The sequence below is a fragment of the Centroberyx gerrardi genome, chromosome 8 (assembly GCF_048128805.1).
Source record: "Centroberyx gerrardi isolate f3 chromosome 8, fCenGer3.hap1.cur.20231027, whole genome shotgun sequence".
Taxonomy (NCBI): Eukaryota; Metazoa; Chordata; class Actinopteri; order Beryciformes; family Berycidae; genus Centroberyx; species Centroberyx gerrardi.
In genome coordinates this window covers 9,004,240-9,028,517 of record NC_136004.1, presented here as the reverse complement: position 1 = coordinate 9,028,517, position 24,278 = coordinate 9,004,240, and the positions used below count along the sequence as shown (strand labels likewise).

General features: G+C 42.8%; 3 protein-coding genes across 3 annotated transcripts; all 3 read left to right on the top strand.

Moving 5' to 3' along the window:
• The first annotated feature begins 4,795 nt into the window (after positions 1 to 4,795).
• Positions 4,796 to 6,086, top strand: myl2b (myosin, light chain 2b, regulatory, cardiac, slow). The gene is made up of 6 exons (XM_071922195.2): positions 4,796 to 4,873; positions 4,995 to 5,070; positions 5,234 to 5,338; positions 5,476 to 5,554; positions 5,632 to 5,680; positions 5,845 to 6,086. The coding sequence occupies exons 1-6, from the start codon at positions 4,838 to 4,840 to the stop codon at positions 5,947 to 5,949; spliced, it is 450 nt and encodes a 149-aa protein (XP_071778296.1). The 5' UTR covers positions 4,796 to 4,837; the 3' UTR covers positions 5,950 to 6,086.
• Positions 6,087 to 6,798: 712 nt separating this feature from the next.
• LOC139929357 (serine/threonine-protein phosphatase PP1-gamma catalytic subunit A) lies at positions 6,799 to 13,169 on the top strand. The gene is made up of 7 exons (XM_071922213.2): positions 6,799 to 7,347; positions 9,229 to 9,360; positions 9,599 to 9,829; positions 10,208 to 10,312; positions 10,584 to 10,807; positions 11,198 to 11,332; positions 12,373 to 13,169. The coding sequence occupies exons 1-7, from the start codon at positions 7,293 to 7,295 to the stop codon at positions 12,460 to 12,462; spliced, it is 972 nt and encodes a 323-aa protein (XP_071778314.1). The 5' UTR covers positions 6,799 to 7,292; the 3' UTR covers positions 12,463 to 13,169.
• A 365-nt stretch (positions 13,170 to 13,534) lies between these two features.
• On the top strand, positions 13,535 to 23,890 carry pptc7a (protein phosphatase targeting COQ7 a). The gene is made up of 6 exons (XM_071922230.2): positions 13,535 to 14,118; positions 15,844 to 16,023; positions 17,928 to 18,126; positions 20,783 to 20,906; positions 21,000 to 21,129; positions 21,328 to 23,890. Exons 1-6 carry the CDS (start codon positions 13,917 to 13,919, stop codon positions 21,384 to 21,386), a joined length of 894 nt encoding a protein of 297 aa, XP_071778331.1. The 5' UTR covers positions 13,535 to 13,916; the 3' UTR covers positions 21,387 to 23,890.
• Positions 23,891 to 24,278: the final 388 nt, after the last annotated feature.

Sequence of the window (24,278 nt, the reverse complement as noted above, 5' to 3'; positions counted from 1 at the left end):
AAAAGCTTCATCTCAAAAAGTAATGCATGCACCTGTATAACTGGTGAATAAGAGGAGGGAATGCGTACCTTTGCCATTTTTTTTATAGAAGGAAATAGTTACTGCAAGTATGAAAATTATTTTTGGATGAGATCACTGGAAGGGGGACTTTAAATTAGGCTACTGTGTTTCTTGGGAAGAATAGTGCTGCATCTCTTTGAAATTCTAGACAGTACTATATTCCATGATATGGTATATTTTTGGTGATTCATGGTCCAACAGCTTGTCTGATGTTATCATAGCTGTAAAAAAACACTGTCTACGCCACAAAGCTACAAACTCTTGCTATGTTAATTTTAATCTCAAAAGCAAGTTTCTAAAACTATTGCGAAACACTTGTCTGTGTTTCTGTTGCCATGAGGGAGGGAATACATAATAAGATAATAGGATGAGAATAATCACTCAGAACTACTATGATAGTCATCAGTAGGATGGAAGTTGATGTCTGAGCGATGGGCAGACCACAACCATATCAGACAAAATGCACCTCGCACCACCACAAAGGCTTCAGCACCCTGACTCTGGCAAGACTTTGTCTGATCATTCCTTTATTTTGACCATGTGTAAATGTCTTGTCATTCTCAATTACTTTTTCAACCTTTATTTATCCAGGTAAGCCGGTTAAAACAAAATCTTATTTAAAATGCTGGCCTGCCAAAAAGCAAAAGATCTCTGTTGAGTGAGCAGGCTCACATTTATAACAGCATGACATTATAACTCTCAGCAGGAGCAAGGATTGAAGTCTTGAACTGCTAATTATATGCATTCCATTAATCTTTTATTTAACCTTAATTTAACCTGGAAAAAAAAAAAATCTTATTTACAATGAGGGCCTGGAGTGTGTGCTGCTACAGAGGGGCTTTCCCAGCATTAGCCATGTGAATGGCAGAGCTCAAACCCTGCATGTAATACAGACGATCATATCAGCTTCAACACGGCGTTATGTATGGTAGTACTGCACTATCGCTGTATTAAAAGGACTATTTTACTTGGTGGGTGATTAGTGGACCTTATCAAGGTTTGTTAAAATATTTATTATGAAATTTGATAATGTCCTGAAATTTTTATGAACAAAAATTATACAGATGCCCACACCTGATCAACATAATTAAATATCTCATTTGGTGTATGATGCAGATGAGGTCCAGAGTGATTTTATTGGAATACAAATATATCAGCAAACTAGGCAAACTAATTATTGGGATATACAGCAAACTAAGATGAGACACCACATTTAGACAGCAACAGCAGGTTTTATTCATGTTGCTGACAATGAGTCAAGATCAGTTTTCCTTGGTAATTTAAGATGCTGTGGGTTTCTAGCACTACCTACTGGACAAGATGGGTAAATGGATGTCAGAGTAATAAGTGAGAGAGTCAAAGTCAAAGTGTACATAGTGTGCACTAATGACAACTTTAACTTTACTCTGTGCTCTCAATTAATGCAGAATTAATTGGGAGCACACAGAAAAGGGCAAAGACCTATTATTAGACCCTCATATCAGCTATGATAGCATCAACAACTATGACATCAAATCCTCTTGTTATTGTTTCTTCCACTGCTGTGACAGTGTTTAAAGTGTTTATTCATGGCACAAATACGAGATGTGTGAAATGTATTTGTGAGCATGTATTTGCTGTCCGTTCTGGAGGCTCAGCAGGCTGGATGGGTGCCCTGTGCATGCAGTGCTGTGGATTTAGGACCTGATCATGGCCCATGTGTCACACTGCTCTGTCTTTCTCCTGTCTTTCTTTCTCATCGTCCTCTATATTTTTTCAAGTAGAGAATTGATATAATAAAAAACAACCTTGTAACCTAGCTCCTTATTGCTCCATGACCTGAACCGTGATGATCTGTCTCCTACTGAGGAAGATGGCTGACCTTTCTAACTTTAGGTAAACAGTAAACCCTCAGACTTAGCACCTCTAACAGAGGAACATATCATCAGATGTCCTGTGACTTCTGTATGAGGGAGTGAGAAAGACTGAGCCTCTGACAGGACTTTGTCACATTGTTTGAAATAAAGCCAAGCAAATCTCTATCCTCATATGTAATACATTGTTACCATCGTACAATCTTTACAATAAAAACACTTTCTATCCAACACAGAAGATTGTATTGTTAGATTGTAGAAGATTGTACAATATCCCAAAAATTTTTTGGGGGGTATTCTCATAGGCTTAAAAACATTGTCCACTGTGCTGGTCATCATGCATCATGACTACAGCTGGATTGCTTTACTTGAATGTGTGGTAGCTGAGGGGTTTTGCTTGTTATGAAGTTGTTCTGAGCTGTAAGCATTTTCACAATCTCTACTGGGTAATTGAAACACAAAAACCAAAATTGTCACCTTCCTTGGAGATTAATAACAAAAAAAATGTTTTAAGTGGGAACCTTCGATCTGTCAAAAGCCTCAAAAGAAGCAGCATTCAAATGATCATCATGAATGCTATAATCAACTATTTCTCTATCAAAGTGCCTCTGTACAGCTTTGATAACTGCTAAAGATTCAGACCTTCTCTCAAATTATTGCTACTCTGAATCTCCAGGACTGTAGTTCTCCTCCACAACAACAACTTGTACTAAACATGCTTTATGGATGACAATAACATCACTAGATATTTTAAAGAGTAGATATTTTATGTTGAGAAGAACAGTATAATTTAAGTAAGTATATGTTTGCTGTACAACAAAACACTAAAGGACTACTGTTGTTGAAGCGGCACCTTAAGTTAATATTTCTGATTAGCATTTCCATTTCCCTTCTCTGAGCTTTAACTTTCCTCTTAAACTGTTGCTTTTTGTTATTAAATTCACCTTAAACACCTTATTGTTATAAATAATGAAATGAATACTTCTACTAACTGGTTAAGAACACAAACCACAACTTGAAACCAACAAAACACAAATAGACAACAAGTAGAGCTCTGTGTCTGACCGTAACACTGTGCACTAACTTTACTTATTAAAGAGGAGAACTAGGCTGCACAAGACAATAGATTGAGAACAACTAAATGACCAAACTTACACTATTCATGAACCATGCTCTACGAACGTGGCTCCTCACTAATGTTTTCCACAGCATGGCACGCTGTTTATGATTAAGTCTTACGGGGGTTCAGACAGCTTTAACTAATAGTTCCCTTTATTGTGGTACCCAGAAACAACGCCCATCATAACATAGTTGTGGTCTCCATGGAGCAGTAACAGGACAGCTGAGCGATGGAACCCAACAAGTGGAATTGTCAATCACGGCTGCCACTCTCCTCCCTGAGCCATAGCTATGTCCTGTTGTTATTCTTGTGTCTCAGTAATGGGGTGGTGTGTTTGGCTATTACCCCTAACTCTCATGCAGTTTAAACGTTGACAATGAGCCGCAGGGGAGGACAAGAGAATAGTCCTCTTCACCTGGGTCTCTGCCTAAAGAAGGCATGGAGTATTTATAGCCCGCAGGCAGGCACCATTGTGGAGGGGAGAGGGATCAGTATATCTAGCCCTTGTTTTGCGTACTGCTCCATCACACGGCGTCAAGGACACTCCTTGGTCCTCCTCCAGCTACCATTGAAACATGGTGAGTGTGCTCTGATAGACGCTCCCTTTGATTGTCATTGCATTCGGTCTTGTTGAGGTCAATAAGAGCACCGTGACGCACAGATAGAAGGATTTGGTTTTAGTGGATGGATTTAGTTTATTTCACTCTAGACACTAAGGAGACAGTGTTTCTACTCTGCAAGATTTGTGGTTAATGTGTTCATATGTGCTAAATGTGCCTTTGTTATTTTTTATTTATATTGAGCCTGAACTAAGCACCAATAGTATCTTTACTGGAATGAATGTATAAGTAGGCAGGATATTGTATTTTGTTCTTTGCATGCTCTGATATATTAAACATCTTGATCTACTCACACCAATGAAATTTCAAGCCACTATAAGAGGTTGAGAGGAGAGGAGAGGAGAGGAGAGGAGAGAAAGAAAGGATATAAGACAGAGACCAGGGGCAAGAATAACTATCTAATATTCTGAACTAATATAGCATGCAAAACAAAGTTCCTGCTGGTGCACTCAGGTTGATCTGTACTGGGAAGCAACAAGGAGCAGCAAACCTCAAAGCAAACCATATTTTTTTTAAATGGAGCTGAGGGAAACGCCAAGTGGCACAATGACCTTCCATCCATGTGATGTACAACTGCTTGAGAGCTAATCCACAACAGGGGTTAGACAGCAGCTGTCGAGAGGCCGGCGAATCCAAGCAATATGATGTCATCACGCCGCATTCCCTTCGCACTGTTTTTCACAGTTCCTTGGCAGTCATGTAAATAGCTCAACATAATCCTTGCCTCCAAGGGATTTCCAATCAAACAGGGCTCAGTGTACCATCCTGTCACCACCCAGGCCCTATAGAATAATCCTTCATGTGATGCTGCAGCTCTGGGAGAGAGGGGAGAGGACCACACCCTCCCCAGGCTTAGTATACATTCTCAGAAAATTGGAGGCATGAGTAAATATTTCCATCACAACCTGACAGTTTCTAATCCTCCATAATAAAACGTGTGCCGCAGTATAAACCTTGCCTGTTGTGCAGCTAATGCCCCGCGCTCGCTAAGTTTCCTGATTATTGTCTTGTTATCATAAGCACACATGTCACGGCAAACCGATAATGAGTGAAGCACGAGCGCAGAGAGCAGGTGATGATTGCGCCATTAGTACTGTATCTAATTAGGGTGTCACTGTCGAACCCTGCAGGCACCCAAGAAAGCAAAGAAGAGAGCAGAGGGAGCCAACTCCAACGTGTTCTCCATGTTTGAACAGGCCCAGATCCAGGAGTTCAAAGAAGTCAGTGCTCTGCCAATTGTTTTCTTTCACATAGAATTAATTGTTGGGTAATTTACACTGTGATGAATGCATGCCAGAGAGACCTCCGTAGACACAGTGTGTAACAATGAAACTTCCATAGGCCTTTACTATCATGGACCAGAACAGAGACGGTTTCATTGACAAGAACGACCTGAGAGACACATTTGCAGCTCTAGGTAAGCTGATGGAAGTCTGTGTGTGCTCGCTGCTTGTTTATCTGTCGCTTTTGTCTGTGTCTATGTCTGTGTGTATGGTGCACTTGTCTGTACATGTCCGTGTGTCACAAGATGTCTCATACCATGTGAACCCTACAGCGCCTAATCTACCGCCCTTCCCTAGGCCGTTTAAATGTGAAGCAAGAAGAGATTGATGAGATGCTGAAGGAGGCACCAGGACCGATTAATTTCACAGTTTTTCTCACCATGTTTGGGGAGAAACTAAAAGGTGAGGCGATTGCTCTGCCATGTCCAGAGCCTCAGATAATGATAAGGAGCATTCAGAGACCATTGACTGATTGTTGACAGCCTTTTAGCACAGAAGAGATCATAATTACGCTCAGCGCTGCCTCTGTCCATCTTCAGGCGCTGACCCAGAGGAGACCATCCTCAACGCTTTCAAAGTCTTTGATCCTGAAGGAAAAGGAACTTTAAAGAAGGACTTGTGAGTATCTTTCTAGTGCACTGATGCTGGATGAGGTGAACATATAGCCAGCTCATCACAGCTGCTTGTCTTTGCAGTGTGACAGATATGCTGACGACCCAGGCAGACAGGTTCTCTCCTGAAGAGGTTAGACTGCCACCACTGACACTGTTCGTTCCAGTCTGTCTAACTGGACAAATTCTGCACACAAACTCATAATATTTAGACTTTGTTGCACACTTGTTTGAGTTTTAATCACATTCATTCACCCAAAAAATCATCTTTTTTTTTTTTTTACTTCATGCCCACAGATGGAACAGATGTTCACTGCATTCCCTCCAGACGTAGCGGGAAACCTAGACTACAATAACCTGGTCTACATCATCACACACGGGGAGGAGAAAGACCAAGAATAGATCCTAATCATCGAGGGGCGTCTTGCCCGAGAGCTGGATCGACCTCTGTACATTTAAACCGATGGGTCATGTTTGTGCAGTGATGCCCATGTGTGCATGATCACATAGACAACAGTAGAAACAGAGAGCTTAAGACAAATCAGTATAACAGGCTCACCTTCCATTTCAGCTCCAGCTCTTAGCATTTGATATGTAATTGTGTGACGTGATTGTAGCTTAACCGCAAATAAAATATTTGATCACAGAAATTCACAGATATTTGAAATGAATTCTTTTACTTAGCTGGTCCATTGATGCTATGTGAAGCATTGTGATATAAATTTGCCTGTATGAATGAATGAATGAATGAAGGAATGACTGAATGAATGGTTCTATTTTAAACATTCTATTTTGTTTTACTGGCACCTGTGTTGATGAAGCTCAACAATTACTGTTGAGTTACACTTGTGTGGGAGATGTTTCTCAATCAGTGTTTCCCATTGTTCTGGAGCTTAAATCCCTACTCATAATATGTGGTAAATTAGAATTGTTTGTGGCTTTACTCCCCATAGTTACAGCAAAAAAATCATCAGCTGTATATATAGTCATATATCCAGTGGAGCAGCTCACTGTCCAGCAGTAGATGACTGGTGTTAATTTATGTAACTGTAACATATTGTTACAATTACATATTGTAGCATATAAAATAGCATATTTGGATACATATAGGTTAAAAAAGAGAAGTGTGAAACAGTGGGTCCAATCAAAAAGGCCCCATGTAGTAGCCTATCAACCAAAGGAGTAATTGCCCTCTTTAACCAGCAGGAACTGAACTGTGGCAGCGCTCAGCTCGGCTCTGCCAGAGTTGATTTCAAGGGTTCTCGGTGTCTTCTATTTCGGGATCCATCCTTTCCTCTCTAAACGCTCCCATTTTTTAATATCTTTAAAGACTCCTTCCTCATTCCAGTACAGCAGATGGCAGCAGCCGAGCAGCCACCAACCAGCCTCCTTTGAGCAGCTAGCTATACTAGGTGCGGCATAAAGCAGAGCGAGGGGACATCATCGCTAGCTAACGGCTAATACGGCTGACGTTTATTTTTTAGTCCCGGTTTCTGAACGAAAGCCAACACTGGATGTAAATTTTTGTATAATTGAGATGTCTAAGTAGGTTATTAGATGGTTTAAAGTGTCAATGAACAGCTAAACAAAAGCAGAGTCACATCAACATCTCTTCGCTCAGCCAGAAAATCAACGAAGCTAACATTAGGTAGCTAATGGTAGTAAGCTAGCTGGCTAGCTCACCAAAGCTTGTTAACACAAGACCTAGATTTAACTGAGTCCATTTTAGTAGCCCCAACGTCGCAATGGCTGATGTTGACAAACTCAATATAGATAGTATCATCCAGCGACTTTTAGAAGGTAAGGACATGTTGAAATATAAATATAACGCTACATCGTTTATCCGCATGCTATTGTAGCTAATGTTAGTTAGCCGGCTAACGTTAGCGAATGTTTATCAACATCTAGCGAGATAACTAGCTAACGTTAGTTAGCTATACTATAACATTGGACATCATGTTGCTCCTTTTGTGTTGTTTCTTGGGTGAGAATTTGAATTGCCTGAAGGGCACACAAAACATATTCTTGTCAAACACACAACCATTTTGTGAAGAGAGGGTCGCACATTGACAGAATAGTAAGTAAATTACATGGGTCGTGTTGCAGGTGATTAGGGATCTGATTCTGTACTCCTTATGAAGCACTGGCATATTCTGTCATCCGACAGGACACTGAACAACAGTTTCCAACATCCTCCTTTGTTCACATACAAGAGGGCAATAAGTCTGATAGATCGCTTGGTGAAGGCTGATTCACATGTAGCTAGACCGAAGGCATTCATTTTGGGAAATTTCCCCTGTAGATCATGCACCTCATGTGGCAATATGGTGAAAACTGACAAATTCAATGACACACACACAGGAAAGGAGTACAGAATCAGATCCCTAATCACCTGCAACACAACCCATGTAATTTACTTACTATTCTGTCAATGTAACAAATACTACATAGGTCAAACATCTCGAAAGTTGAAAATTAGGGTCAATGAGCACAGAAGTAGCATCAGACGGGCAGATATGACATCACCCGTGGCACGCCATTTCTGTGAACATGGGCACAAACATCGCAGTTTTCAGCACTCTTCGGATTTGCATGGCGATTCATAAGTGAATCGCCATGCAAATTCATAGGGGCTGGATACCAGGCTAACAAAGTTGAGGATCTAAAATGTATTGGAATTGTAAAAGTGTGGCTCAACCGAAGGTGGTAATCATGAAAAATTACTCTTACAACGAGAGTGTTTTTGGATACATCAACTAAAAACCCTTTATTCTGCTGGCATGAATGAAGAATGTAATTTGATCCCTTTTCTATAAACAAGTCAAGTGACACTATATCTTCCAGAGTGTTATCTGTTCCTGCCATTCAAAAAAAGTTCCAAAAAGTTTAAGTCACTTCGTAGAAAATTGTTCAAAGTTGCATTATACCAAATTTGTAAGTGTGGCTTTGATAACAGATGTAGCTTTGGAGGCTGTACTGATCTCTTGATTATATTTAGATGTTTAAAGGTTTTTGCCAACTATTGGTTTGAACTGATTTATGAACGGTGAGAAACCTGAGGCCCACAGTGATAGCCATAGTTGTTTTGGAATATGCTTTGTGAATAATGCAAATTTTAAATATTGTTATTTCAGTATGTCTAACTGGATGGTGGATGTACTTCAGATGAAATTGTTTGAAATTACAATGCACAGTATTGACTGACAGTGAAATTCTATGTGATTCCATTCTATGTGACGTGTTTCCATGTGATTACAACACCACAATGATTAGAAGTTAGGTTCACCTGGCAATCTACTTGTCCCCTATAAATAAGGAATGTATTCCTTCATTTGTACACACTGATGAAGGCTGGATGGCCGAAAACGTTCTGTGACAGATGAACAATTAAATCAAGTGAATGATATATTTCTGAGTGCGACCCTCTCTTAACAAAATGGTTATATGCATCTAGGATAACGCACCAGGTGGTCAGAGCCCAGTGGCATCCCTGCAAACAGAATTAGTGTCAAACACACACACACAAAAAATACCAACAACATTCTTCATCCCAGTGCGGCACACATTCATCTATTATCCCATACAGTCTCACACAGCATAGAAAGACATCATACCTAGCTAGCTGGTGTCATGTATATTTGCTGTTGTTACTGATTACTCTTTATTGTTTTATGGTTGTAGTCAGAGGAGCAAAACCTGGGAAGAATGTGCAGCTGCAGGAGAATGAGATTCGTGGGCTGTGCCTCAAGTCAAGGGAGATCTTTCTCAGTCAGCCCATTCTTCTGGAGCTAGAAGCCCCTCTCAAGATCTGTGGTAAGTAAGATTTGTGTGTGTATTTACTCCTCGTAGTTACTGCAGAAAAACTGGGTCAATGATATTTAATCTTTGGTATATATAGTACTAGGAGAAGCATTTCTGGCCCCTTTTTGAAACTTGTCCAAGAAGACAGGCCTACTAGAAAGCAATGGGAAATTATGATTTAAGACACAGGTATATGTACATATAATTTATTTTGTTGCCGCTGATGCATTAATTTGCCTGCATCCTACAGGTGACATCCATGGGCAATACTATGACTTGCTGAGGCTGTTTGAGTATGGGGGCTTCCCGCCAGAGAGCAACTACCTGTTTCTGGGAGACTATGTGGACAGAGGGAAGCAGTCTCTGGAGACCATCTGTCTGCTGCTGGCCTACAAAATCAAGTATCCTGAGAACTTCTTCCTGCTGAGGGGAAACCATGAGTGCGCCTCAATCAACAGAATATATGGTTTCTATGACGAGTGTGAGTAATCTATGCTGATTATAAGGATTGTACTTGGCCCAACAAAGTTATTTCCAAATGTGTTGGCGTTGTAATCTTACATCAGTTCCTCTGTTTTGTAGTGGTGGTGGTGGTCAAGTTCAAGTTGAAGGGTAGTTAGGGTTAATATCTGGTTTTGGTCCCAGTTGTGGTTCTAGCGCAGGTTGCAGCACTAAAACAATTTACTTGGATAGTTCACTCTCTGCTCTTTACACAGGGTCTACATGGTTGGTTGTGCTTTTTGAGGGAAATGGAGCCAAATTACAATGTTTTGTTATCTTCATGTGAGCTCTAGCAGTGGTGGCAGTGTTCTTGCTGTGGTGACGTACCACTGAATTTAACTTTTCTTTTATGTTCTAGGTAAAAGAAGGTACAACATCAAGCTTTGGAAAACATTCACAGATTGTTTTAACTGCCTCCCTATTGCCGCCATTGTTGATGAGAAGATCTTTTGCTGCCATGGAGGTGGGTTTATGTTTATGAAAGTAAAACCAATATTTTAAGGTGCAGACCTTGGTCATTTTTGACACGCTTAGCACCACCAGTCACTAAAGCTATTTAAGTTTCATACAGATTGTACAAAGTACTCTTCCTTTGACGTCAACTGCCACTCTTGTTTGTCATTGAGTAATGCTGTCTTTGCAGTTCTTCGGCTAACTGTGACCTCATCCAAATGTAATAGGTATTGACCTTGGTGTCAGTGTGTTTATTTATACTGTATGGCCATTTCTTTTAGGACTGTCACCTGACCTTCAGTCCATGGAGCAGATCAGACGCGTCATGCGCCCCACTGATGTGCCCGATCAGGGTCTGCTCTGCGACTTGCTGTGGTCTGATCCGGACAAGGATGTGTTGGGCTGGGGAGAGAACGACAGGGGTGTATCATTTACGTTCGGTTCAGAGGTGGTGGCCAAGTTCCTGCACAAGCATGACCTAGATCTGATCTGTCGTGCTCATCAGGTAATCAGAATCACCTCTATCATAAACAGGGATTTGACTTGGTGACATTGCTGCAGCAACATATTGGCAGTTTGCAGAGTTCACAGTACATACTGACACACTTGATACAAGGACAACACCTTACATACTGTGCAAAGGACAATGCAGACATACTGTGGACAGTAGACTACACCTAGCACTCCACATGTATATATTCAACATTATATAGCTATGTGCATTCAAGCAGTGTATGCTAGTATAAACCTTGATGCATCCACAGATGCATTTCTATTTGAATGGATTATGTTGATTTGAGGTTGGGTCATAGTATTAATGTATTTTTATACACATAATTGTATGTTAATATTTTCCTTTTCTTGTTCTCCTCTACTCTTCATATGTCACTTGCAGGTTGTTGAGGATGGCTATGAATTCTTTGCAAAGAGGCAGCTTGTGACTTTGTTCTCAGCACCGAACTATTGTGGGGAGTTTGACAATGCTGGTGCCATGATGAGTGTGGATGAGACCCTCATGTGCTCTTTTCAGGTGAGATGCTTCTTTTTGTGCATGAACTATTTCAGGATATGGTTTGCACTGTATTTTACCATACCATATAACTATAAAGTATTGTTTAATTGAACAACGCTGAACTCCAATCAAGCACTGGTTGTTGCCAATACCCTAATCAATTTTGGATTAATTTTTGCATTTTTTATATTTCCATATTCATTCTGAAAGTGCTTAAGCTTTAAGAGGTGCTAAAGTAAAATAAATAAAGGCCAATGTGACTAACCAATCAAACAATAGTTTTTGGACAATCCAAAGAGTTGACATCACTCTTATGGATTACCACCAGAGTGGAGGATTAACACCAGCCACCAGCCAAATGCTGGCAAATCTTTGGCGGTGGCTACAACATTGTTTGGAAACTATTTTATTCTAAAATTGTCTTTTGTCTTGGTAATGTTGAAAAAGGGAAATGTACCTTTTGAACATATGCATCCACCAGCCACTAGACAAATGGACAATAGACAAAAAAGTTAGTTTCCTAAGTGTCAAATGTCAACATCTACTCAGTGATGATGGAAGCTTAGAAACTCTGGGTGTGCTCTGCACTGTGGGATGGCCTGGGAGGAACGAATGACACCAACCAACCCACAAGGCAGATATTTTTATACTCTAGTCTGATTGACATGGGTACTTTTATAACGGAGCATATCCCCAGAATTTGATCAGCGTCTATACCCAGAATCCCCAAATGACCAACAAAGACCCAGGAGCCAGGGATTCAGGGGCGGCTTGGCAGAGTACAAGAGTCAGGATTTGTCCTTTGTTGTCCCCCAGGGGACATTTGTTTTGGACACAATACTGCTGCACAGAATTTACAAGATCTTATTGAATTTTTAGGTTTTAGTGAGTAATAATTGTTTTGTTTCCCATTTGCCAAATGCTGTACTGCTGAATTGGTAAATGTGGCTTGTAAAGTTTTCAGGGAGAGGACAGAGGAGACAATGGTACAATTGCAAATGGAAGGCTTCTATTTTCATATTTTTTGACAGCTATTTGTCTCTTTATTCCACTTGTAGATTTTAAAACCAGCTGAGAAGAAGAAGCCCAACGGCAGCCGTCCTGTGACTCCCCCCCGCAACATGGTCACTAAGCAAGCCAAGAAATGAGGGGGGACAAATGTTGGGAGTCTCACTCCTTCTGCTTTCGTCTTTTGCATTTGAAGGATTGGTTGTCCTTCATGCTGCCAATACTGAAAAGATATCCACTCCTACCCGATGAAAGCAAAATATTTTCTTGTTTTGTCCACAAGGGTAAATTGATATGTCACCATGAAAACCTCAGGTGTTTTGCACTCCATTTTGCAACTAGTCTTTGCCACATATGACTGTTCAATCAGGAAAAATGTAACAATACGGCTAATTATGCACAGGAATGCCTTGTTTGAAGCTGTGCACAATTTTTCCAATTTCTTTCATGTCTCATTCATTTCAGTCATCACCTTTTTCTCACTGTCAATAATGGATATTAATGGTTATAAAAACAACTGTGGAAAACGTCACAAACACCTGTTTATTTCTGTAAAACTTTATTTATCATAGGACTTTGACTTCGCACTCTGCATCATCACATTTTTAAAACAAGTCTTGTGCTAAATTAAATGAATAAAAGCATTCTTGTAATGTCTAAATCTTTCTAATAAACTTTGAGCGTATTTTAGGGGGAAACTGGTATCTGAATTTCATTTGTTCATTATACTCATTTGCTTCTGAAATGTTGGATGATGTGTAGATTGGAATACACTTTTGTGAGAGAATACCTCATGAACAAAGGACTCCACGCCAGTGGTGTGTGGATAAGCATCCACAAGGGGGTGGCAAAATCCATTGCAAAATTTAATTCAGGCAGACGAGTTGTCTGAAATATGTGTAAAATACTAACAAACTAATAAAATAAGAGATTTTTATTGTGGGGATGTTTTCTCTAAACGTAGATTTTTTTCCAACTTAAAATTAGTGTTGTGTAGCTCTGTAGTTTATTCTCGTGTCCTTTCAAATAGCTTTGGCCCGCATTAAGTTCATATAGTCATTTTTTATCCACAACATTTATTTACCTGTCCCAGTCTCATTACTTATTATTATAATAGAAGACGGACTGGAAGTGGTATTTCCTTATTAGGAAATGTAGATTGCGTAATGATGTCTGACGTCAGAGCAGTCACAAGACCTGGTAGCTGAGCGGAGTGTGCGAGGCCACAGGGCAGTTGGTCCAGATATTTGTGTTATGTAGCGGCGCAAAGGCTGAACTGGCACTATGGCTGTGGGGAACCAACACTTACGGGTCTCTGGATGTGGTAGAGGCGACTGTTTTATCTGAATTTCCTTCAGTTTTCAAGGCGCAGAAACAGATACCCGAGACTGTCATCATCGTAGCGCTGGGCATTGTCTATGTGTGCGTGGCGACTGTTATTGTCACTACGAGTCTGGCTAGCTCAGCTGCACATACCCAACCTCAGCTAGGATAGGATAGCTTGTTAGCAAGTCAACATTGTGCTTACATCGACGCTAAGCTAGCACGGCTGCTAGCTTGGCCGGTTAGTTTGGTGGGAGTTGGTGTGTAGGTGATGTTGTCCGTGCTGTCGTACGGTAGACTGGTTGCCAGAGCTGTCATCGGCGGACTTTCTCAGACAGATAGCCGTGACTACAGCCTGGTGACAGCGAGCTGCGGGTTCGGGAAGGATTTTCGTAAAGGCATCCTGAAGAAAGGGATGTGCTATGGGGACGACGCCTGCTTCATTGCCCGACATAGATCCGCAGATGTTCTGGGTGAGTATCTAGTTGTTTGCTTGAAAAACATTAACTAATCAGTGCGACATGGAACACGATAACGTTGGCTATTACGTGAATGGCAGGTCAAAGGTCACCCCTGTTATCTCAAGGTCCTTGGATGCATATGTAGCCGGTATTTGTGTTACATCATTTTAGTTTACAATTCACAATCGTAATGCCCAAAAAAATGACATGCAGCAGTGGAATCACCAGTAGCAGGCCCATAATTAATTAGCCCTCTGTGTGATCAGACTGAATGCTCTCATATGTCAAGACATATAGTGCCAACATTACATCATTGTACTTAACTGTTTGGTTTAGTTTGATTATCTACAACACGATATGCCATGGCCTGCTGCATCCCTAATTTCCCATTAGGGACACTCAAGACTTTAGTGTCCCATTAGGACACTTAAGTCTTGTACCTATACTTCCCTTAGGGTTCATATTGTGTTGAGTTTCTGATTCACACTGCACTCACTTTTTAAACTTGTCGTTTATGTCTTGAGTATGCAACAACGACTTGATCAAGGCCTCAGGGTCTGCTCAATTGAGTGTAGAGTGAAAACGTTGAGAAATGATTGTATGAAGCCTGGGATCCCATTTAATCCTTTATTTCACACTTCTGCAAGACTGTGTAGCTCTACTGACTGTGTGTGTTGTGATGTGCAGGCTACTTGGTTAATCAAGACAAACACTAAAAGGTAGAAATCAGGGCATCTTTTTTATTTTTGGAAGTCAGTTTAGTTGCAGAGCTGCATGTCTCTGCTATACAGCAGGCCTGTGTGTGTGATTTGGCTGAGGCAGGGGAGTCGCAGAGGGCCATCCTTGTATGGTCAGTGGAGCAGATGCCTGTGTCTTGGGAGTAGCAGGGCTAAGTTTCCTTTCTAGGAAAATCTTGGATCCGACCAAGTACTCCCATGATAAGGGGCACTCTCATTAACCCACAAATAAGAGCTGCCTCTATAGAAAGATTAGTGAAGCCTTAAATGGAGAGTTTCATCATGCAATACACCAGGGGTCCCCAAACCTTCGGTTTTTGAAGCTAAGGGCTAAAATGTAATATTATTGGTGGGCCTCAAGCCAAAAAGAAGTGCTGATAATTTTGAATTCTAATGTAAGTAACATGCAGTCAACTGGTCACAGTACACACCCCCACCTCAGTCTATTCAATCTCTTGGTCGGTAGAGTTACTACCAGAGAGAGACTGTCTTAACATTATCGGTAGAAATAACTGAAAAGGTGACCGGTCAAAGCAGCACTTCCTGCAGATAGAGACTATTTCATACATTCTATGAAGTGTCCTTGGTGTCTGTCTGAACACTGTCTTGTCCCGTACTTGGTGTCCTTTTTGCATCTTGGTGAAAGTGCCCATTGTTTTTCTCCATCATACAGCTGCATGACGTTCTTGTTCCTAGCATCCTGAGTTCCTCACTTGTGGAAAAAAACACGGCTAAGAAAGGAGGAAGTCAGAGGAATGTAAAGAATAATTATTATGTTTCTCAACCTACATTCAGGTTAAATCTTTGTTGTCCCATAGGGCAAATTTGGTTCACAGATAGGGTTTAAACACATAACAAATTACAGCATCATATACCATATAAATATCAAAAAAGAACCAGTTAAGACCAGAGAGTGAGTCAGTCGGTTGAAACACTGCAGAGGGAAAAGCAAAACAAAAACCTGTTATTGAATCAATACCTGACTGTCTGTTCTTTATAGGTGTGGCGGACGGAGTGGGGGGTTGGCGGGACTATGGAGTGGACCCGTCACAGTTTTCAGGGACCCTGATGAAGACGTGTGAGCGGCTGGTGAAGGAAGGACGCTTTGTCCCCAGCAACCCCGTGGGAGTCCTCACAACCAGCTACTACGAGCTCCTGCAGAACAAAGTACCGCTGCTAGGTGAGTGAACCAACCGGAAACGTAGGATCTCAGTGTACATAGAGACTAATGCTCGCTCCAACTTGCTCTAAAAGCACATTAAAGAAGACTGCCCATCAGTGCACGACAGAATACTTTCTTGTTTGTGTGAACAACTTTTCTGCTCATAACCAGCACCTACTGCTGTGCCCAGGTACTCTACACAACCTCTGGTCCCTAAACAGAGGATCTCAGTATGTATGGTGCCACTGCTGCTCTCTATTGGTCATCAATCTGTTCGTGACTGTTAAGCTGTATTGCTAAGCTCAAACATATGACAGATCTGATTTTATAGTCCTGTCTAGGTCAGTGGGCACAGCAAGGCACTAACACTACCAGGGTTATGGGTTCAGTTCCCCCTGGAGCCACTCATATTAAACGTGTGTTTTCATAGGACTACAGGGCTCAAGGCACAGTAGGACCTATTTCTAAAGGATTAGTTTAGTGAGTTTTAGAACAAGATGAGACAGGCACTAAGCGGGATAACTAGGAGTGACCGAGGTTGCTGGAGAATGGATTTCAACCTACACTGTGTGGAGGCATCGAGCGCTTGCCATGTAGCAGTAAATTTCTGGTGAGGCTTGGCTCTCAATACGCTGCTTAGGGCTAGGTTGTTTGTTTCCGTCTGTGTAGTTTAGTGGTCGGGTAGATGGAGATCTTTGCATCATGAGTCAGAGAACAGCTAGATCCCATTAAGAAGTCCTGGGAATGTCCCAAGTCCTGACCTGCCCCCTGCAATCCAGTTTCAGAATCTTTTTCCTTCATCGCGCTGCTTCCCAAAAATAAAGCGTGCACAAACATGCAGCATTAGCCAGCAAATGTTTTGGCAAGGGGCGGACACTGGGAAAAGATGTCTGTCTTTGTGTCTGTACTTTTCCATCCCGTTATCACATGTGCAACGGGGGAAAACAACACTGTATTGTGGCAGTCCTTCAATGGCAGAGGGAATGTTCTTGGGGCCGGCAGTGTGTATAATTGTACTGCTGTAGAGAAAACAGGGAAGAAAGGGAGTGAGTCACAGTGCGTGAGGGGGTTTTGAAGGTTGATCCCAGAGAGCACATTCTGGTGGGCCAGATGAATCACCAGCAGGGTGTGGCTGCACGCTACCGGAGCGCTCCACCAGCTCGTGTTTCCTCTTCAGCATCCTGCAGATGGTGGACCGCCACAAATTCTTACAACCACTATGCTGATTGTGTTACATCAAGTTTATGTATTCAAGCTGACCTGATTAATCAACCTCCCAAATGCTCATTAGATCAGGTATGTTTCCATAAACGATGAGTCATTTTCTAACCCATGCAGTTATAGAAAGCCAGCAGGGGTATAAAAGAGTGTTGCAGCTGGGTTTTAATCCAACTGTTCTCATGCAAATTATGATATACAAAAATGGAAAAGCTGGATATAAATAGCAAAATTCAATGACATTTCCTCAGTATTACAAAAACGTTTTTACGCTCAGTTGAGGCAAAAACGTTTTTGTTGATAAAGAAGTTTTGTGTTAACGAAACACATTTGCCAAATGATTACTGTTTGCAGCCAAAGGTTGTCTGTCCACCCCGACCTACCTGGAATTTCATACATGCTGGCACTCCCATGTATAAGCAGCTTGTCATCGTCTTCTGACAACATCAAATGTGGGCTACATAAGCTGACACAAAAGAACAATAACGATTTCTATCTATCAATTTCCAGACTGTCCAGTTTTCTCATGGATGCGTCTTCTGAGCCATATACTGTGTTCAGGAAGCCTACGTATTCACTTCAACCCAGCTGATGCAAACACACCTTATTTACATTCTTTCTTTGGGACATTTCAAAAGTTTGCTTAAAATTTGCATGACATGTGACTGGAAACGCATCATGTGCGTCTCTCTGTGTGTGTCCAGGCAGCAGCACGGCCTGCATTGTGGTGTTGGACCGGCAGAGTCACCGGCTGCACACGGCCAACCTGGGTGACTCGGGCTTCCTGGTGGTTCGGGGAGGAGAGGTGGTCCACCGGTCAGACGAGCAGCAGCACTACTTCAACACCCCCTTCCAGCTGTCCATAGCGCCCCCGGGGGCCGAGGGGGCCGTCCTCAGCGACAGGTCAGACACTCGGCATGGCCAGCACCTCGTACTTCTCTGCCCCTCTCACATCTAAACTGGTCTCTGTGGGGCCGCACATGCGGGGGTGTGGGCCCCCAGAGGCTGCGGAGCCTCTCAACATAGCTTACCTTCACCACCTGGAAATTTCACCTGCACGTTATTCTCTTAGACAGTGCACTGACATAAGCGGTCTGTTGTCATTCCTTATTACTGGCTACTGATAAGGTTGACAATTCAGGAACTTAGCTTATTGTACCACTGCATTTATTGTAGTTTGGACTGGATAAGAGCGTCAACTAAATGTGCAAAAATTGTAACTGTAACAGCAGCTAAGCTTATAGGTCAAGTTTACATGCATTCTTTACAGCAGAATGCAGATGTGAAAAAGCCCTGAACAACCTGATCACGACAACAATGCAGATCACATGCAGGCATAAGCAATGCACTAAGCTTCACTATGGTTTCACCCAAAAAAAACTGCACTGCAGTACATTTTGTTGTGGTTGTGTTTTGCCGTCGCTGCTCTATAGCCGCAGCAGTGTTTAGCGGTAGAGGTAGGGACTGTACAACTGTGCTAGCTGTAGTGTAACAGGCAGCTCAGGGCCATGTGCTGCTGTGTCTCGTTGCTGTGGCGTGCCAGCAGCAGCACAGTAGACTGTAGTAGAGTGTAGGGCGGGCGTTGGACGCCTGCCAAACTCTCCCTCTCACCCGGGTCAAAGTCTCTCTAGACTGATGGGCGGACTGAAGACTCCACTCCACAGCCAATCCTGCACCAGATGGCCCAGCGGGCTTTTTACTTGTTTAATCTTAAACCGGGCAGATTATTTTGCCTGATGGAAGATGAACTACAGACGAACCTGAACTGCATGTCACAAGTGATACATAGATGAATAGGTGTAAGAACTTGCAAGAGTCATTTTTATTTTATTTAATTTATTTATTTTATGTTTTTAAATGGCCTGGATTCACTCTCGGTCCCAATCCCAGTATTGTTTCCAGTCCCTGCTGTGGGTGTGATGTGGTTCTTGAAATTACATTTTCCATTAAAATTTTCCATTTTATGCATTTAGCTGATGCACTTATCCAGAGTGATTTATACTGCAAGAGTGCAACAGCAGATTAAGCATCAATTTCTAGATCACTAACGCAACAAGCAACCAACAGTAAGGAGTGCAAGGGTCAGAGCTGAAGTGCCTGACAACATTCCTGTGAACATAGAATGTGAGAAAGAAGCGCTTTGAAAATAATTAAACTGGAGCGAGTTGTTGGAGGATGTGGTAGAGAGACATTGACATGAGATGGGTTCTCAGCCTACGACTGAATACTTATATCATGCTATATGGACAATTACTAGTACTGCTGTAAGCAATTTCCCTATATAGGTTTGCCTTGAGTGAACAATAAGGCCATATTGTGATTTTTTTTTTTTGTAATAGGTCAGTTTTCCTGCAGCATGGGGCAGCCACTGGTGAACAGATATAGGGGAAACACTGCATCCTTATAACATGGCTCTTTATTCATAGCTATAAGCACGTAAATGTTGCTGGAGAGAATTTTAGCTTGTCTTCATAATTGTAATCGAAGATAAAAGAAGACTTTCCAGAGCTGATTGCATGATTACCTAGCCTGTCAGCCCTTGGTGGCGTTTTAGAAATGGCTTTGGCTCCATGTGTCATGATGGTCTCTGGCTGCAGACAGTTTGTGATGAATAACCTCCATGTCTGGCCAGGTCTGGGGCACAAGGAGGCCGCTTTCCAAGAAGTGATCTTGACACTAGCGGACAAACTTGGCTCTGGCCTATATGCGCATGGCACCCGTCATAATGGCAGCACCTTATGGGAGGCTCGTTGGACCAAAGTGTTCTTTCCAAAGTCGCCATGTGACGATTCCTTGAATTTCTTCTCATCGTCACCATATATCTGAACGTCTGTCATTAGCAGCCACTACTGTAAGACAGTATAAATAGCACCTGGGAGTCTAAAAGCTTTCATAGCCTTGCTGGTACTTTTTCCCACCCGGTATAGTAATCTGCTGTAATCATTGACATGTAGCCATACCTGGCAGCCTCTAAAGGTGTGTGTCTGCATGCCGTGATCAAGCCGAGGTGAAGCTGGGTTAGAGATCCAGATTAAGGTCTGTCAGGTCAGATGGGACAGATTTCCTGTACAGGAGCGTAAAAGAGGGAGAGTTAGAGATGGGAGAGGAACAAAGAGCTTATAGTGGAGGAATTAATACGGTCACGACCCTGCTGCTGCTAGTCTTCCCAGTTTTTATTTTTAATGTTCGCCGTGAGACCGTAATCACTTTAATCACCAAGAACAAGGCATGCAGTGTTTCCTTAACATTCATTTAGCTGCAGTGGCCCCCCACAGACAGAAAGACATAATGAAAACTCATCAGCTGGGCTTATTGCTACTGATAAATTTGTCTTGTGACACTGATGCAGAGACATATTGACAGCTTGGTTTCACATTATATACTGACGCATATAGTAGAAGGATATCAGGATCTTTCATACAGTGCAGAGGGACAGTGCATGACACGTTGTTTCACCTAATCCCTCCTGATGCTCCTTTATCTGCCATGTTCTTTAATCTATGCTTGCCATTATGATAATAAGATCCTCTGGCTGAATTTAGTGTCTCTGTGCTCGCAGTCCCGACGCTGCAGACAGCTCTTCCTTTGACGTCCAACTGGGTGACATCATCCTCACTGCCACCGACGGCCTCTTCGACAACATGCCCGACTACATGATCCTGCAAGAGCTGAAGAAACTCAAGGTACGTCAAACCGAGCCACAGAACAGGTTTGCGGGTGGAGTCCGAAATATGCCTGGATTGCTAATTTCACGCCCGCCGTACTTTGCTCCTCAGAACACCAACTACGAGAGCATCCAGCAGACTGCCAGGAGCATTGCGGAGCAGGCCCACGTTCTGGCGTACGACCCCAACTACATGTCGCCTTTTGCACAGTTTGCCTGTGACAACGGACTGAATGTAAGAGGTAAGTGTCTCAGTTCTACTCGAACCAGATGGAAACCGAAGCTAATGCCGCAGTGCTCCATCAAGGCTTAGCTAGGTCACACATCGAGAGGAAAATGGCATGTAACATAAACCCAGAAAAAGAAAAGGGTGGATACTGATAAAATTGAGAGCCACAGCATATTCCTTCCTAACGGGACACTCTGTTCTTTTTCCCCAGGAGGAAAGCCAGATGACATCACAGTGTTGCTGTCCATAGTGGCAGAGTACACCGACTAGAGACTGCGTGGAGATGTGAGGGAGACGGGGGGCCATCTGCCTCTGCAGGTGTTGGACTGCTTTGATTCCTGCTGGCCAGGATGAAGGACTGATGTCGGATGCTCCCCCACCTCCTCTGGCTCTACCCTGCCTCAACCCCCACCTGACCACCCCACCCCCCACCCCCCCGAAACTCATACATGTCCCCCCTCTCAGATGTGATCATCCACGCTGGGGTGTGTGTGTGCGTGGGGGGGGGGGGGGGGGGGGGGGGCACTGAATAAAGCAGAGAGTTGAGACCAGACTCATCCTCCTGGCCAGGCTGCAGTGTTTGCATGTTGGAAGCGCTCCAGCGGTCACTGGGTAATCCCATTCCCGGGGATAAACCGCGCGGCCCAGCACGTTGGAGATGAGGCTCCGGCCTGACGAGGATAAAGTCGTCTTTTTCTCAGGAGGTCGAGATTTAGGAAAGGGGGTCAGATGTAGCCAGACGTTAGGTGTTAGACCGTCAAGTGGCCCCACGCTGTGCTGCTGGAAGGGAAGCGGACGGTCCATCGGGCCAGCGTTAAGAAGGGAACTGGACAGGAAACGGCAGCACAGCGTTCGGGCTGAATACACGGGCTGCGTTGCGCAAGAGGATGTTCCAAAGGAGTTTGGAGTGGCACAGCGCTAGGTTAGAAAACCTTCGTCAATCAAAGGGCCTGGAACCTTGTATGTGGGTACAGGGAGCATATGTTTGACATACGATATGACTGGGTTGTTGTTGCTGGGATGTTTTTCGGTAAATGTTTGAGAGAACTAGTGTACGTGACATTTAGGGTATTTTGTTTTTGTTTCTTGGGGCGGGGCGATCCAATAGGATTTCATGAAGAAGAGCAGCAGCTGCCTTTTCCATACCAGTGCAATTCACGTGTTGCACAAATTTTGTTACTTCATGGCTGTTATGGATGGGGATGGGGATTTTACAAAGCTTCAAAAGAAGCTTCTCTAAATATTGTTCGTCAAACTGATGCCCTCCCTTTAATCTCACAGCTGCTGCTGAAGTCTTGATTGTGATTACATGCGAGTGTGTGTATGCGTGCGTGTGTGTGTGTGATGAGTGCATCGTGTGTTTGTCTGTTGTGTGTCCAATATGTGTAATTAGTGTCTACTATGGATGTGTACATGAAGGCTACACAGCATTCTCCATATCCACTGGGCTGAATTGGTCTTACAGCCATAAACGCACAAATCTAAAGAAGCATATCTGAAAAAAAGCTCAACACAGTGGAAGTTGGTCTGGTGACCAAATGTATTTTTGTAACTTCTTTGTTCGATGGGATTGGTGAATTCTTTGAACTGATCGCCGCGTCAGAGTAGCTTTAGAAACTGTTGTTCACAATCAGCATTTCCTTTTCTCCTCTCATCTCTCTCCCCCGCTGCAAAGCTCCACTGGCACATTTGCGAGGTAGAAGTCGGGTCACTGCAGGTTTTACTTCATGGTTTCATGTGCAAAATGCTCATTATGTTTCTATTATTTCACCACAGATTTGTACTGCATTTACATAACTCACATGCCGCAACTTTTACCTACAGTAAAACATCTTCCTTTGTAAAACTTGTATTTCATTCAATCATTCAGTCATACAGTCATACTGCGGAGCTGATGTGCCTTGTATCAGGTGTCATTGATACTGGCAAACGTGTACATAATTATTCCTTAAACCCCGACTGTGTGCCAGATACTGAGCACAGAGCCTGAAACTGTTAAGTAGCCATAAGTGTCATACGGCTTTCCCATCATGCCCTGCTGTCTTAATACTAGGTCTTTTCACCTATTTCCCAGCTTTTTCTCCTGAAATCTGCTTTTCTGCACTCAGTCACAAGCTTATGAATAGTGATAAAGCCATCCCATGCTTACAAATCCTTCCTGTGGACCTCCAGATCACTGCCTACAATCTGCACCATCTCATGGGAGACTCTCTCCCCATTTGTGCTCTGCCTTTCCACAATCTGACATGTTCAAATTGGAAGACTGCAGTGCTTAGTGTCATTTTGAAATGGGACAATTGAGCTCTCTGGGCATCTATCTTTTTTTAATGGCATGTACCATTTCTCCTGGCTGCAGACTCCTGCCCGGCCCCGAGGGCTCTAGCTAGGGCTAATGGGCATGGAAGAGCAGATTTAGGCAGAGCAGTGAGGTGAGACCACTGAATGGTGAAAATGTGATTTTTAATCATTATGGCACTGAAGACACTGAGGACAATCCACGCAGCCTTAACAATATTATAACAAAGCAATCCTCCCAGCCAGATGGTACTGTCACCTTTAGCTTCCTGGTTCCTGTCTCTACCTGACCTGACAGTTTCCCTGTCCTCTCTACTGACTTCATCTTCCTCTTCCAAACACAAACTTTGTTACAACCAGAGCTGCACGTGTCTATATATATATATTTTGGGTGTACAGTTCAACAATGCAGATGTAAGTTCTGTAAAAAAAATGTTTTCAAATCTACAATATTTAAATAAAGAGTATAGTATTTATTATCCTGGTGTATGTTATGTCATCAAGAGTGAATCCCTTTTATGTATTGAGCGTGGTTGTGTCCTTTACAATTCATTTCAGGGGCGTTCTCATCTCCATAGAGGAGATGCAGGCTAGATGCCTCCAAGGCAGTATTTCCCAAATCAAGTTGTAGCTCTGCCTCCACCAGAGCAAGACTTTACCTCACTATGAACTCAGGCCGTTCAGTGCTGTTATGCAAGGCGGAGAAAGATAATACTAAACAGGAACGCTCTGTACGATTTGTATGTTTAGTTCCACATTCCTCAGACCTCAGGCAGCCTGTCGGGCACGCTACGAGTTACTATCCACAGACAGGTGTGGCATCTCCAGGCTCTGGTAATGCTTTCAAGGGCAAGACCACGAGTCTGT